At 33.7% G+C, this 15,570-nt stretch overlaps 2 protein-coding genes across 3 annotated transcripts; one reads left to right on the plus strand and one right to left on the minus strand.

Annotated features, from left to right (window-relative positions):
- Positions 1-656: 656 nt before the first annotated feature.
- Positions 657-4,940, minus strand: LOC105127377 (uncharacterized protein At5g41620-like). Its single transcript, XM_011028645.1, is given in 3 exon segments — positions 657-2,443; positions 3,173-3,298; positions 4,177-4,940. Coding segments are annotated over 3 exon segments (2,097 nt in total). The 5' UTR covers positions 4,630-4,940; the 3' UTR covers positions 657-925.
- Positions 4,941-11,881: 6,941 nt separating this feature from the next.
- LOC105127378 (cation/H(+) antiporter 18-like) lies at positions 11,882-15,471 on the plus strand. Of its 2 annotated transcripts, none has more exons than XM_011028647.1 (4): positions 11,882-11,937; positions 12,045-12,300; positions 13,077-14,078; positions 14,181-15,471. In XM_011028647.1, the coding sequence occupies exons 2-4, from the start codon at positions 12,100-12,102 to the stop codon at positions 15,354-15,356; spliced, it is 2,379 nt and encodes a 792-aa protein (XP_011026949.1). In that variant the 5' UTR covers positions 11,882-11,937; positions 12,045-12,099; the 3' UTR covers positions 15,357-15,471. The 2 variants fall into 2 exon arrangements, with proteins under 2 accessions (XP_011026949.1, XP_011026948.1); XM_011028646.1 differs by having other exon boundaries at positions 11,911-11,937; positions 12,029-12,300.
- The last annotated feature ends 99 nt before the right edge of the window (positions 15,472-15,570 follow it).

Below are 15,570 nucleotides of genomic sequence, written 5' to 3' on the forward strand. Positions count from 1 at the left end.
TTTATAATTAAATTAAATTGATGCACAATATCAAGTTAACAACACCTTTATACTGTTTACGTTGTATATAACATTCCTACTCTCTGTCTACCAAAAAAGACAAGCCAAACGTGGATGCTATTTTTTGTTTCGTCGAGAAAAAAAGGGAAAACGAAAACGAAAACAGAGTGTAAAAAGTCCTGTATAATTATGAGGTGAAAAAATCTTATTCACTTGTTAAACGAGAAATTCCATATGACACCATACTTGACTACTTTCCCAGTGCGGGAACTGGGAATGGGAAGCTTGGCCATCAACGGTTGACATGCTTCCCACAAGCCCCATTTGATGAGTAGGCTTGTATATTTCAACAAGCAATGATTGCCAGGGCCAATAGATTAACTATTATTGGCATGCAGCCAATATGAGGCCATACAGATTGAATAAATACATTTAACGCAAGCAAATAAAGGAAGTAGTTGTAAACAAGTTAGGTCAAAATCTTACCTTGTTTGAAAGATCGAAGTAGCTAAGCATTAAGCCCTAAACCCAATCTGGGACTGCAAGATAACAGTAGATTATATTAGTCCCAGATGCTGGTTCAGAAAAATGTACCTACTGAATTAAAGATGTTGGCCGACAACAAGATAACCCTTGTGGATGAGTGGAAACTGAGATTTCAACCTAAACTTGCTAAAAAATGTAATGCTTCTTAAAAAAAGAACTATCTTCCATCTAGCTATAAAACAGTGTAACACTCGTATACAGACTTGAATTGCAAATTACAATAAGATGAAATAGAACTATGTTTAAAGATAAAGTAGCAACATTAATGATGGCCAATATTCACAAAGCACAAGTTCCTGATCCTGAAGGTTTGAGTAGCCAAATCCCTTATTTCCAACAGGAACTCGTAAACAATTCAACTGAGAGTTTTCACCATAGCCTATGAAGAACCTTTGAAGATTCTTAAACGAGAGCGTGGCCCCTTTGACCGCGCTTCAAGAAGCTTCGCTTTCAAAGTATTTTCTTTCAGGTTTGGAGGCGGTTTTGTAGAAGACTCGGAAATGTCAAGATCTGGGGAAGTAAGTTTTGACATCCACTGTCGAACTGGACTAGCATACCTCCTTGGTGGGTAACTGCAAGAAGCCTCACCAGCATCGTTCTCAAGGTGCAGATTAACTGCCTCTGATGATGAGATATGACTTCTTATCAAGTTATCAATCACATAATTCGAGTTTGACCCATGAATTTCATCAAGTTTGCTCTTTCTTTCAAGACTGCCACCTTCAGTGGCATCACAGTTTTCAGACCTCCGAGAAATGCTCACTTCAGTAGGGTTTCCTTCACCTGTTTTTACCCCTTCCAGTTCCATCACCTCGGATTTCTTATTTCCATTACATGGCATAGCCTGAGCCTTGTGTTCTTCGAATTTAACTTGCAAGTTGGATGGATTTTGGCACCCAGACCTTTCACGAGATGCAAGCTTTTTCTTTGTTCGGGTGGATTTTTCCATTTCATCAGTATGACCAGCAACAGCTTCATCTCCATGTAAGTGAAAGTCTTCATTGCCTGGTCTGTTATGCTTAAGAAGGTGTGAATCACTGCCCGTTGAATCCTGTTCATCACCCACATCTTGTGGAGCACTTACAGTCCCATTCAGAGGGACAGATTCCATTGAATTCTGCCGTTCCCTTGGCAATACGTTATTGCTACTCTTAGAGTTACCCATTCGTTTAGTTTTAAGGAATGTCTCTATTTCGAAGCCCAATTTGGCCACTATTGAGTTGTTTTCAGAAAAACCATGCTGTGCTTCTTCTAGCCTCATCTGCATCCGCTCATCAAGCCATGATTCAGATACGTGGAGAATCAAACGATCACCATCAGCCCTTCCAACCCAATCCCTGTCAGAGTTTTTATTCAGGGTATGCACTTCCTGTTCGTAGTCTTTTATTCCCTTGGCAAACTCATCACAAAGGTCTTCCAACAACTTTCTAGATTTTCTCTCTCTTTCCATATCTTTCAAAGCATTAGAAAAAGATGATTTCACCTCAGAAAGCTCTCGAGCTAATTTCCTGCGTAGGCTCTCTGATCGTTTCCTTAACTTCCTCTCATCTTCCAGCTCATCCCTAAGAGACTGAATAGCAGCATGCAAACGATCCTGCTCCTTACTCTTCCGAGCTAGTTTATCTTCAGCAATTTGCTTCATTATATCATCTATCTCATGCCGATCTGCTTGCTGATACCTAAGTAGTTCTTTAATCCTGATACGGGCATGGTCTAGCTCAATCTTCAATGCTTTTATCAATGACACATTAGAAACATGCTGCTCTTCAAGGCTCCATATTCGATTCAATACTTTTAGTAATTCTGTGGATGTTTTGAGACTATAGTGTGACTCACCAATCCTTCCTTTGAAGTCCAACGAGCTGGAAGGAGTGACTGCAGGATTATAAGGTGCCACCTGTATAAGAAAGACATGTCAATTTATGAGGAAGGCATAACGAGGCTAATTGTTTGTCTGGAAGGAAGCATATTGGAAAAAAAAAGAAAAATTATACAGAAAAAGACAAGATGAAAGTTCAAGAGATAGCGGGTGCTACAGTCAACCATATATACTGGTAAACCTGTTTGTAAACAATTATATGTAGAAAAAGCAACAGGCTGGAATATTAGAGGAGGATCACAATAGAAATTGAAATTTTAAAGCTCTGGTAATGTTGCCACCTCCTCCATCCCCCTTCCCAGCCTCTTTCCAGGAGATCAGGGAATAAAAGACAGAGCAAAAACTATGGAATTCGAAATTTTAAGAAAATGGAACTGAGATGTTTTCATTCATATAACTCACCAGATAAAAATCTATCATTGTGAATAATATCACATAAATCAAAGAGAGGGGGACCGGATAAAACTATATATTTGCCCATATACTCTAGTTAATCGATGCAAAGAGGTACTAAAATCAGGGGGCTCAAACAAAAAACTTCATGCAATATGAGGAATGTGGTATAATGCCCTAGCAGCTTCTGTAGGATTACTCATGGTTAGATAATCAGTCTTCCTTTTGCTACTCAAAACAACTTTTACTGCACTACTGAATCAAGAAAACCAAAACTTGTTTCATAACAGAATCACAGTTTATACAAGCTCTGTGTATTCTGCAGGCAGTTAGTGAAAATACATCGACGCTTACCTCCATAGAACTACCATAACTTGCTGGAGATACAGGTTGTAGAGCACGGTTGCTTCTTTCAATTGATCGATGATGTTGAATAAGAGATGAAGCAATATGTCTCCTCAAACTGCCTGCACTTTCTGGCTGGTTAAGAAATGACATCAAGATTAGCAGCAGAAAAGAGCACTGCATTGTTACAGATTCAAGATTAGGATCAAGTTAATGCACATCAGGCGGGACAGTTGAAAGAATCAATTAACTAACAAACCTGTTAGTTTGCAAAGATGGTCATTGTTGGCAAGTTTGGAGTCGCACTAAATATAGTGCATATTAAGGATTCATGAAATATTTAGAGCTCTCAAAAAAACTTCCCAGTTTTTTTTTTTTTTTTAAAAGTATTGAATGACTAAAGTTGGATTAGCTAAGATGAATATCCAAGTAACAAGAGTGGAATTCTTCACCAGGACACTGCCAATTCATAAATAACCATAATTGACGGTTATTCTGCAGAAAATATAACAACTGGAGAGCACGACAAACGGTCAAAAAACTATTGGAAACAAAGAGTAGTATTGCATCAAAAGCAACCGAAGCAATGATAAGAACCTATCTTAACAAATACATTAGATATTCTCCTCCATATAAACCAATCTGTTAAAAAAAAAAAAATCTAACTTCACATATAAAAAAACGCAAACTTTGAATAAGCCAAAAGACACTAAAAATAATTATTTTCATCAATCAAAACAGAGACTAACAATCTATGCTCTTTGACCAAAAAAATGCAACTAAGAGAAGGAGCTCCATAAACAAAACCTTATCAACCATCCAGTAATAAGAGAACAAATAATTAATCAATACATAATTTCCCAAAACATAACCTTTCTTCCATTATAAATACAATAAGCATAACACAAGTTAGAATCAAATATAACACCCCGAAATTCAACAACCAATCAGCATCATCAAAGAAAAGAAAAGGCTACCGAATATACAAACATATTATAAGCATATGTATATACCCGATCAGGAGAACTAGGAGAAGGGTCAGCCAAGAAATGAGAGAGGTCAAGTCCCTTTTCCTTGAAAAAATGTTGCCGCTTTTCGTGGCGGCGCAACCTAGAATCACCACCACCACCACCATTAATAAGATGCACACCCTTGTGCATTTTAGAGACTCAAGGCAAGTAATGGTGAAATTCCCAGAGAGCAGCAGCAAGCTTTCTAGCAGAAACAACAACAGTACAATTGCTATCGTTAAAAAGTAAAGGAGGGGGCTCTTCATGCTCCTCTTGATGACTATTGGCAGTGGTGGTGTCAATGTTGCTAACATGCGCAGTAGGTAAAGGTTTCCAAAGTCCAACTGGAGTGCAAGAAAGAGGGCCCACTCTTTTCCCTACCAAGACACCTCTCTTAAACTTTTCCCTCAATCTTTCCTCCTTTTCTGCTGCCCCTTCTTCGCTTTTCCTTTTCATTCTTTTTTTTATTATTATTTTTTTATTCTCCCTTGGTGGCGTCTTGGTGTTTTAGCTCATTCTCTTAGGTTTTTTTTTTTTTTTCCTCGCTATGGGATTTTCTTTGGTGGTCAGTTTATGAGGTTGGATGGAGCGAAAATTTTGTTGTTTTTTAAGTTGTTGTTTCGGAGTTGCAGTGAGATTATTTTATTTTTTGGGTGTGTGTGATCTGCATGGATAGAAAGAGGACAGAAAGGGGGGTGATCATGGAAAGAGAGAGAAGGGGGCAAAGTGTTGGATTCCCTGTTGATGAGTTTTAGATTGGGTCACCCGCCAATTTCTGACTGTTGTTCCTTCTAGGAAAGGGAAAGGAATGGTAATTTCCTTCCTTTATTTTTGGAATTGAATTTCTTTTTTAAAAAAATTTCACTAATTTCAGTTTCAATAATCATGGAGTTGGGTTTTGTGTATCGAGCAACGTTTCAGGCAAGACATTATCAATACCTGGTACTGATGGATGGCTTTTGTTTATAAAGAACAGGGTTAAGAGTACTTAGAAGGTCACCTCTCTCCCTGAAACTTGATGTCAAGAGTGGTTCTCGACTGTACTCACTATCCAAAAAATTTCATAACTTGATTTTTTTAAAATAATTTGTTATTTAATTAAATATTAAAAAATAAACGATAATGGCATGTCACGATATTTTTTGAATGTTAATCTAATTACATGATATTTTATAAAACATTGTGGATAACAATTAAGTTTTTATTTTTTTTATTCAATATGTTTATTGGATTTTTTTAATATTATTAATATTAATTAAAATACCAAATTATTTCAAAGACCAAATAATTGAAACAAAAAAACTAATATAAGATCATGAATAACTCATGAAGCCAAGCTTTACAATTTGTGATCTTGAGAGTAATATAGCAATAACAATGTGCTTTCAAGAGTGAAATATTTCTTTTGTTAAAAAATAAAAACCTAGACACAAGTTAAGTGTTGTTTTGCTGTATTTTTTTTAGCTATAATAAAATTAAACTTGGGTTAATTTTTTAGATCATAACTTGTGAAACCGTGAACAGGTTCAATTAAAAAGTTTAATTATTAACTAATTTAATATTAAAAGATGAAATAAAAAAAATCAAATAAAAAAACTTATTAAAGTTTTTTTTTAAGGCAATGAAAAAGAAATGACATCAAATTTGAAAAGAAGATAAAAATGAAAAAAGGAGAAAAAAATAAAAAAAATTATCTCAAATAAAAAAAATATAAATTAAAAGAATAGAGACCGAATATAAAAAAATGAAAAAAAATGAAGGAGAATGAAATTGAAAAAAGTTCAATTTTAGAAATTAATTAAACCAAAGCAATAAAAATTTTAAAAAATAAGGGATAAAATAAAAAAATAAATTGAAATGAATGATGTATAAATTTAGAGGACAAGTACATATTTATAGGTGGAAGAAAAAAAGAATAAAAAGAAAGAAAGCTAGTGTCTCACTGGAAATCCAACCACAACATACACATAACAAGGAAGACTATCTAGGTGGTGGTCAAGTGGTAAAAACTTGGGATTAAGGGATTTGCTCCCTTTATGGTCTCAGGTTCGAGTCCTTAGTTGCTCATATGATGGCCACTGGAGGCTTACATGGTCGTTAACTTCAGGGCCCGTAGGATTAGTCGTGGTGCGCGCAAGCTGGCCTGGACACCTAAGTTAATCTAAAAAAAAAGGAAGAGAAGGAGGTCAAGATTATCAAATTACACAACTTAACAAATTTTTTTATTATTAGAGTTAATCGCATATGCCATTTAAATGTAACAAAGTGATTAGTGCATATAATACACATGTTAGTAAGGTTTTTTTTTTGTTGTTTTTTATAAAATATTACTTTATCTCTATGATCTAATAGTTATTATGAAAAAACCTCCATGAATGGACGGATAAATCTCTCTAGCAAAGCTATTGAGAAAATAATTCCAGGGACAAGGTAGTCACTATTCTATAGCAGAAAAATATAAAATATAAAAAAAGCTCAAGAATATAGCTAAGTGTGTTTCTTTTTTAGCAATAAATTACTTTACTATTCCAAAAAAAGAGAAAAGACCAACATGCCCCTGAATAATTATAAAATGATAATACTGTATGGTTTTTTTGAATGACAAAACTATCAATTTACTATTACAATCTATAATAAATCAAGACATCTGTAAAGTATTTTTTCCAAATATTTTATGTTTTTATAATATTATATTAGTTATTTTTTGCAATCTGTTTTAAAAAAAGAGATAGACATAAGTAAGAAGTTATTAAAATTCATTACCCTATAAAAATAATAATGATAAAACTATTTTTATATAAAATTTATATCCCCTATTTATATTATCTAGTTTTTTAAAAAATATAAACCTAGAAAGAAATAAGATAATAGTAGTTGCTCCATGCTTGGTGGAGAAATCAGAATATCATCTCGACTAGCTTTCTTGTATTTCCTATAATTATGTAGTATATATTTGTTTTTGATGTTGTGCTTGTTTTGAATGGTTGAGTTCATCACTAAAAACAAAATAAACAGGAATAGAAATATAAATTTATTATTTTTATTTTTATGTTTTTTATGCTGTAAAGGATTATACCTTACGGCAAATAATAATAAAAACAAAAACACCCGCAGTACTGCTTCTGTATGGATCCTGCTGCTCTCTAGAAAATTACAATGAAGTACCTTGAATCATGAAAAGAAACATCTAAAACAATAAAGCAGAGGTAGGCGAAGAATAAAATATTCTTCGAGTCCCATTTCCGTCGGCAGGCAATGAGTAGAAACACGGGGGGCTGGCAGTGCTGCTTTATCATACTGTTTAACCTTTTGATTTCGAACATGCTTTGATTAATGCGAATAATAGTTAAATTTGAGTATATATTGGATAGTATTTAAAAGAATGATAATTAACTCAATATCCACTACAATAAATAAATAATTTGGCCATCACAATAGAGTTCTTAACTAGCTTTTATGTGAGATATAAATATTGATGTCTTTATATCCAAATACATGCAAATATTGTTAATTCAAAATCCTATTAATAACAATGGATATCCTCTCCAAATTCCTCCAATCATTTGACTGGTGGTTTCCACGTGTGTTTTCTCTGTCGGATCCATCAATCAACAATTAATGAATTTTAGGCATATTAATTTCAAAGTACTTGTATAGTCCTAAAATATTTAGGTGAAAACTAGTTTACTGGCTTTCGTTGCGTTGCGGTCAGGTCACAACATTTTTAAGTGTGAAAAGAAAAGGTTTGGGTTAGAAAAATCATTCGATATTATTATTATATCTAATTTATTTAGTTAATTTCATAATTGTTTTTACTCAAACTTGTTATCTAGACTCTAGTTTATAATTAATCAATTTGAGAGTTATCCCTATTTGATACGAGAAATTAAAAAATAATTTAGATAATTAAAAAAAATTATAATTTTACTTTAAAAAATTTTTAAAATAATATTTTTTTAATATTAAAATGTTGATATATTTGATTAAGTTAGACTTCACAGCTTAATATGCTAAATTTGTAATCCAAATCATGGACTCCATTAAATTTAATTATTTTATTTTTTATAAAAAAATATTTTTACTTAATGATATGGTAAAAGAAAAATAGACATTTGAAAAATTAAACATCAATCAAATACTAAGATATTTTTTGAAATTAAGATAACATTGTAAAAACCAAATTGAAATAACTTAGAAGACTAACTCAAAATCAATCAAACATTGAATAATAAAATTGAAAAAAAAGTAAAAAATGATTTAATTGAAATAAAAAATAAATTAAAAGATGATTTTAAAAAAAAGAGAAAAAAAAGGAATGGAACCAGCGAGTCAACCTTGAAATCTTTCAACCTGACTTCTTACCTATAATGAATTTAGAATGAACCCGTGTAGTAGCTATCTTGAAGTGATCTTGTAGAGTTGGCGGCTGGAAAGACAATTCGAACAACTGGAAAATAATGTAATTTGCTTTGAGAAAAAACCTAAATATGACATTTTTTGTTTTTATATCAAGATAAAAACATGTTGGATTAATTCAGGCTTTACTATTTAACCTATCAAATTTGCGATTCGAATCATAAACTCTACTAGTTTAACAAAAAAAATTAACTATTTTATATCTAATGAGATGATAACAAAAATAATCACTCAAAAAATTAAACAACAACTAAACATGAAGATATTTGTTTGAAATTGTAATAATTTAATGAAAAACAAAAAAAAAAATATTACAAGAACCATATAAAATCAAAGAAATATTAAAGGATAATATTAAAAAAAATAATTGAAAAAAAGGAAGCCCTTCAAAGTTTTGTTTGATATTGTAATAATTTAATAGAAGTTAAACCAAAATAAATTTTAAAAAATAATATAAAATGAATTAAATATTAAAGAAAAAAAATAAAAAAATAAAAGTACAGATGACTCCGAACAGTGAAGGGTTTCCAATTGTGTTTTCAGTAAAAGCAGATTATGAAGCTCCTTGATACGATAACAAAAACCCATGGTATTTAACAAATTGCTCTAAAGAAAATGGAGAGTACTCACAGCACTCTTCAAGGAATTAAAAAACAACAGAGTTGACAGTCATAAAGGCTGTCCAGGCCTAATCTGGTCTGGGCTCAGGAATCAGGCTTGATGGTTTGGGCTCTGGAATTAGCAGAAGACATTTTTTTGTTCTTTTGCGAAGACCATGTTATTTTTAACCAACAAGCTCTGCCGATTTCTTTTACCCAATATATTCAGGGGAGCATATTGTAAATAACTTCAAAATCAAGGGTATTTCACGCCTGTGTCTACTGGATTATACATCCCGGAGATCGTCCAGGAGTCATTATCAACTTCCTTCTTCGAAAAACAAATAGCTGTTCTCTTACCATTTATTTGTCCATGAATAACTTGTTTTCTTTTTCACCGCCGAAAATGGCATATCTAAAGACCAGTCACCTCAAGCTCCTAAACACCATAATTCGAGCTCGGTCTGTTATTTACCGAGCCACAGCTTTGATCAAGTTAGGATCAACTGGGCCTAGTGCAGGAGATACACACACTAAGCCCGGCACAGTCCATTTTCAATTAGCTGGACTCGGACCAAGTTCCCTTTGGTAGTCTTCGAGTAAAGATGGGATGGGTGCGTGTCTATATATATATAGATATATGCCGAAAGATACAAATTTTCGGATTCGAAAAGAACAAGAGTCGTATAAAAAAATCCCATGTAAGAGAAAAACACATATTTGAGATTTAATGTTTTTCTTTATAATCAAATCTCATTGTGATTATGAAAAAAATATATTTTCAAATTAATTATATTAATTGTATTTGTGAAACAAGTGTTTAGCTGTGAAGGCGAGCACGAAATGAAAAGGAGTGGCCACCTTTTCCTATGAAAGAATATTGTGGTCCAAAAGATCAAATAGGTCGACTTTTAATTAATTAATTAATTAATCAACCAATTGGATGATCAAGCACAAATAACATCTGATTTGTGGCTTTGATGGACAAAAAGTAGTGCTAGGAATCTTCAAATATAAAAAGAACACCTAGAAGAGTTCTCGTCCTTACAAGTGTCATGTGCATAGCCGTACTTAGTGTTCCGACAAAAGGTTGTGAATGAGAAGCGTGGTTAAGTTGTTTGTTATCTAGCTGCATTTTTCTAGGAGAATCATGGTTAGTACGAGGATTATTTTAACTAGCGGACAAGTATAATTCATAAAATTATTATTTTGGGTTTCAAATTTTTGTTATTTAATTTTTTTTTGAGAATATTTTATTTATTTATTTATTTTAAAATACATTAATATTCTATGTTAACATTCTTACGTTTAATTCTAATTGAGTTGACCTTCTTCAAAGATACCCATTATATTTATATAAAATCAATTCCAACATTAATTAAACGTTCCCCCTCCCTAGCATGAACATGAACATACTATGTCGTGGTCCCTGCATTTTTATATTTTAAAGTCAAACTGACATAATTGTTGTGCTTGATTGTCTAACTCCAATAATGCTTAAACAGAATAACCACTAATTGAGGCAACGGTGATGATTTTTTTATAATTTTATTTATAAATATTATTATATTATTTTAGATTAATTTTATATTTTATATTCAATAATAAATTTATTGATAATTAAATTTCATAATTTATTTTGATTTATTTTATTTGGAGTTATTTTTTAAAACATGCTAATATTCTGTGTTAAAAACTCTCATGGCATCTGCTTCTCCTCCTTGGCTTCCCTGAAAAGTTTATGCATCTTATGATGACTTGTGTTGAAAGAGCCTCATTTTTAGTGGGCTGTCAATGGAGAGCTCATGTTGAATTACAAAATTTAATATAGTTATACTTGAGTTGACCTTCTTTAAAAATAACCTTTATATTTTTATAAAATCAATTCCAACATCAATTGTATATTATAAGCGAAAGTGGATCAAATATTTTAAGGGGTTATACTTTAATTTGAACTGTACTTGTTAGCTTATTAGAATTTATAATTGTCAGCTAAAAAGGGGATATATTTTAATTTTATTATTGGTGATAATTAGATATTGTGGAAATACATGCACCTTTGATCTAAAACTAAAAACCTCAACGAGACAATTTCTTAATTAAAATTCTAAATTATTTTGAATTTAAATTAAATTTTAAAATTTTAAACAATATACACATCGGGTATACAAATGAATATTAAAATATACACATTAAGTTCACATATATCAAATATACAAGTGTTATATTTTTAGCTTAAGAAGTACATGCTTCATTTTTACTATTATATATTAATGTTTAATTTTTACTATTATGCCATTAGATAAATAAAAAAGTTTCCATGGCGCTATCCTCCTTTAAATTTGAAAGGTTTATTCCATTAATGTTTAGATAATTGTATCAACATCAGATATTTCATATTTTGATATTGAAAATTTTAATTACATGATAATATTAATTTTAATTCAATCTCTTAAATACATGGATAAAGGTATTGATGTAAATAATCTCAAAAAAATAAAAATAAAAAAAATCCCAAATCAAAGTCAAAAAGGCTTTCCCAAGCAGTTTTGCATATTCTCAAAAAATTAATTTTTTTTATATTTTAAATGGTTTTGATATCTAATATAAATAATAATTTTGTGAAGATAAAAAAATATTACTTTAATATATTTTTAAAAAAACAATGCAGGCATACTTGCAAACAGTACCGAAGACAGTCCCTTCTTTAATTCTTGCCAGACTTTCAACTCTTGCACAATTTCAACCGGTAATCTTGCCTTTCTTGCAATACCTTCTTCTTTCTTTTCATTCCAATTGATGCGGAAATAATAAATGACGGGTTTTTTCTCTTGGATTTTTGTTTTTTTGGTGCAGTGAGTGGAGCAAAGATTATAAGGATTTTGTGAGAGTGTTTTTTCGGTGGGGTGATATGGTTTCGTCAAATGCTACATCAGGACATGCATGTCCATCTATAAAGACTACATCAAATGGGGTATTTCAGGGTAATAATCCTCTTGATTTTGCACTCCCTTTAGCCATTTTGCAGATATGCTTGGTGATTGTGGTAACAAGGGGTCTTGCTTTCCTGTTACGACCATTGAGACAGCCAAGGGTGATTGCAGAGATTATTGTATGTACATTTCTCTTCTATTAATATTTGATTGAAATCTGATATATGCTGATTTGGTTTTGCTTTTGCATTTTCTGCTATTTTGTTTGTGCATGTTAAGAGTGTTTTTGGTCGTCTTTTGTCTAGGATGTGAGTTGTCTTATTTTTATTTTATTTTGTGCGGTTCTTCTTTTAAAATTTACTAAAATAAAGATTATAAATTGTATCTGAGAAAGATGATGCTTTATTGAAAATGACTGTGATTCTCTAGGATTTTGTCCTTCCCATACAAAAATTATCACGTCGCTCCAAATTTTTGGTCCTGCCGTTTGATTCTCTCCTCTGGGATTAAATTAACGGTCAAGTAGCGATAAATTCATCTTTTGTTAAGATGGAGTCGAAAGACTACAACTGGACATGTTATTCTGTTGTTCACAGTGCGATTGGGTTTGATTCTGCAAAAGATGATGGTGTTTGTGGCTCAACATCCACCTTTTGGTCTTGATCTTGGCATTTTTATTCTTCTGATTTTACCTTGTGGATATGTTTGGATCAAGCCTAAGTTTGATAATCATTGTCTGCACATTCTTTTGCTGTACAAATTCAGCAGGTTGCCTGAAAAACATGTACATTTTCAGTTTATGCTAGTAAGGTGAATGCTCATGGAATAAAAGATTTCAAGAGGCATAGTGCAATCAATACATACAGTTCATCGAATTGAAATTCTAGCAGCTAAAAATACTGTCTCCAGTAGAAGCTTTGCTAAGGTTAAACTCGAAAACTTTACCTTGTGGCAGGGAGGAATTTTACTTGGGCCTTCTGCTTTGGGTCGAAGCAAGGGATTTTTGCTGGCTGTATTCCCAACCAGGAGTCTGACGGTGTTAGATACCCTTGCAAACATTGGCCTCATTTTCTTTTTGTTTCTTGCTGGACTGGAGTTAGATCTCAAATCCCTTGGTCGAACTGGAAAAAAGGCACTAGCAATTGCCATGGCAGGAATTAGCCTCCCTTTTGCTATGGGAATTGGCACGTCATTTATTCTCCGGTTAACCATATCTAAAGATGTTAATAGCACTGCATTTCTTGTTTTCATCGGGGTGGCACTTTCTATAACTGCCTTCCCTGTCTTGGCACGAATTCTGGCTGAGCTGAAGCTCTTAACAACTGATATTGGCAGAATGGCCATGTCAGCTGCAGCAGTAAATGATGTGGCCGCATGGATTCTTCTTGCTCTTGCCATTTCTCTGTCTGGATCTAATACTTCTCCCATTATTTCATTTTGGGTTTTCTTGTCTGGTTGTATTTTTTTCATTTGTTCAATTCTAATTGTGCCCCCAATCTTCAAATGGATGACTAAGTGGTGCCAAGAAGGTGAGCCAGTTGAAGAGATGTATGTATGTGCTACATTAGCTGCTGTTCTGGCTGCTGGGTTCGTAACTGATGCTATTGGAATTCATGCTATGTTTGGCGCTTTTATTATTGGAATCCTGGTGCCAAAGGAAGGGCCATTTGCAGGTGCTCTTGTAGAAAAAGTTGAAGATATTGTTTCTGGACTCTTCCTTCCATTGTACTTTGTCTCAAGTGGACTAAAGACCAATGTAGCGACAATTCAAGGGCTCCAATCTTGGGGCCTACTGGTTTTGGTTATTTTCACAGCATGTTTTGGGAAGATTGTTGGCACTTTTGTGGTGTCCCTTTTATGCAAAGTGCCTCTCCGTGAGTCTCTTGCCATTGCAATCCTAATGAACACCAAAGGCTTGGTGGAACTCATTGTTCTCAATATTGGTAAAGATAGAAAGGTAATTAACTATTTTTGTTATTTAAATTGGTTCTGGTTATAGCTGTGTGCTTTTGTTTCAAACGGCCCAATGCAAATATCACTTGCTTGTTTGGATTTTCAGGTTTTGAATGATGAGACATTTTCCATTATGGTTTTAATGGCTCTGTTTACAACCTTCATCACTACACCTCTTGTTACAGCTGTTTACAAGCCAGCACGAAGAGTAAAGATGGCTGACTACAAGTATAGGACAGTTGAAAGGAGAAGTTCAAATACTGAACTTAGGGTTTTGGTCTGTTTCCATGGCTCGAGAAACATTTCATCGATAATAAATCTTCTTGAAGTGTCACGAGGGGTTGAGAAGGCTGAAGGGCTTTGTGTATATGCAATGCACCTCATGGAGCATTCTGAGAGGACATCAGCCATATTAATGGTCCACAAGGCAAGGAAAAATGGGTTGCCCTTTTGGAACCGGGGCCAGCGGTCTGGTTCTAACCTTGTTGTCGTGGCATTTGATGCTTTCCAGCAATTGAGCCGTGTTTCTGTCCAGCCGATGACTGCAATCTCTTCAATGGCTGACATGCATGAGGACATTTGCACCACTGCTGAGAGGAAGAGAGTTGCAATGATCATTCTTCCATTCCATAAACACCAGAGGATGGATGGCTCACTTGAGACAACTCGAACTGACTTCCAACTGGTTAACAGGAGAGTTCTTGGGGATGCACCTTGCTCGGTTGGTATTCTAGTTGACCGCGGGTTTGGTGGAACCACTCAGGTATCTGCAAGTAACGTTTCTTATGTTATTACAGTCCTATTCTTTGGAGGCCGTGATGATCGTGAAGCCCTTGCATATGGAGCTCGAATGGCTGAGCACCCTGGTGTCAGTTTAAAGGTTATTCGCTTCTTAGTGAAACCTGAAGCTGGAGAGATATCCAGAGTTGACATGGATGGTAGTTCTAGCACCAGATTGGGATCATTGGATGAAGATTTCATCTCAGAGTTGAAGCAGAAAATGTCCAAGGATGACTCTGTGAAACTTGAAGAGAAATTTGTTGGAAATGCTGCAGAAACTATCGATGCAATCCATGAGGCACGCCACAGCAATCTTTTCCTGGTGGGCCGATTGCCTGATGGTGAAATAGCCTTAGCTTTAAGGAGTAGTAGTGACAGTCCAGAACTGGGGCCTGTGGGGGGGCTGCTGGCCTCTTCTGATATCTCAACAACAGCGTCAGTTTTGGTTGTCCAACAGTACAGTAGCCAAGTGTCTTTGGATTTAGCTTTGCAGATTGGGTAAGAGTTTTTGGGAAAAGATTCAGAATATAACTATGGGATTTTAGTTTTGTGTCTAGTTAATGTTTAGTCAGAATGTAATGAGTTGCAACAATCATTTTCCAAGCTCGTCACATGGCTCTTTAAATCATGCGCGGTGTGATTAAGAGTTCTTCTTTTCGGTCATTTAGCTATCCAATTTTATACTTAATGAAAAAAAATTAGCCGAAAACACAAGA

The sequence above is a fragment of the Populus euphratica genome, unplaced genomic scaffold (assembly GCF_000495115.2).
Source record: "Populus euphratica unplaced genomic scaffold, PopEup_1.0 scaffold7.1, whole genome shotgun sequence".
NCBI classification, from domain to species: Eukaryota; Viridiplantae; Streptophyta; class Magnoliopsida; order Malpighiales; family Salicaceae; genus Populus; species Populus euphratica.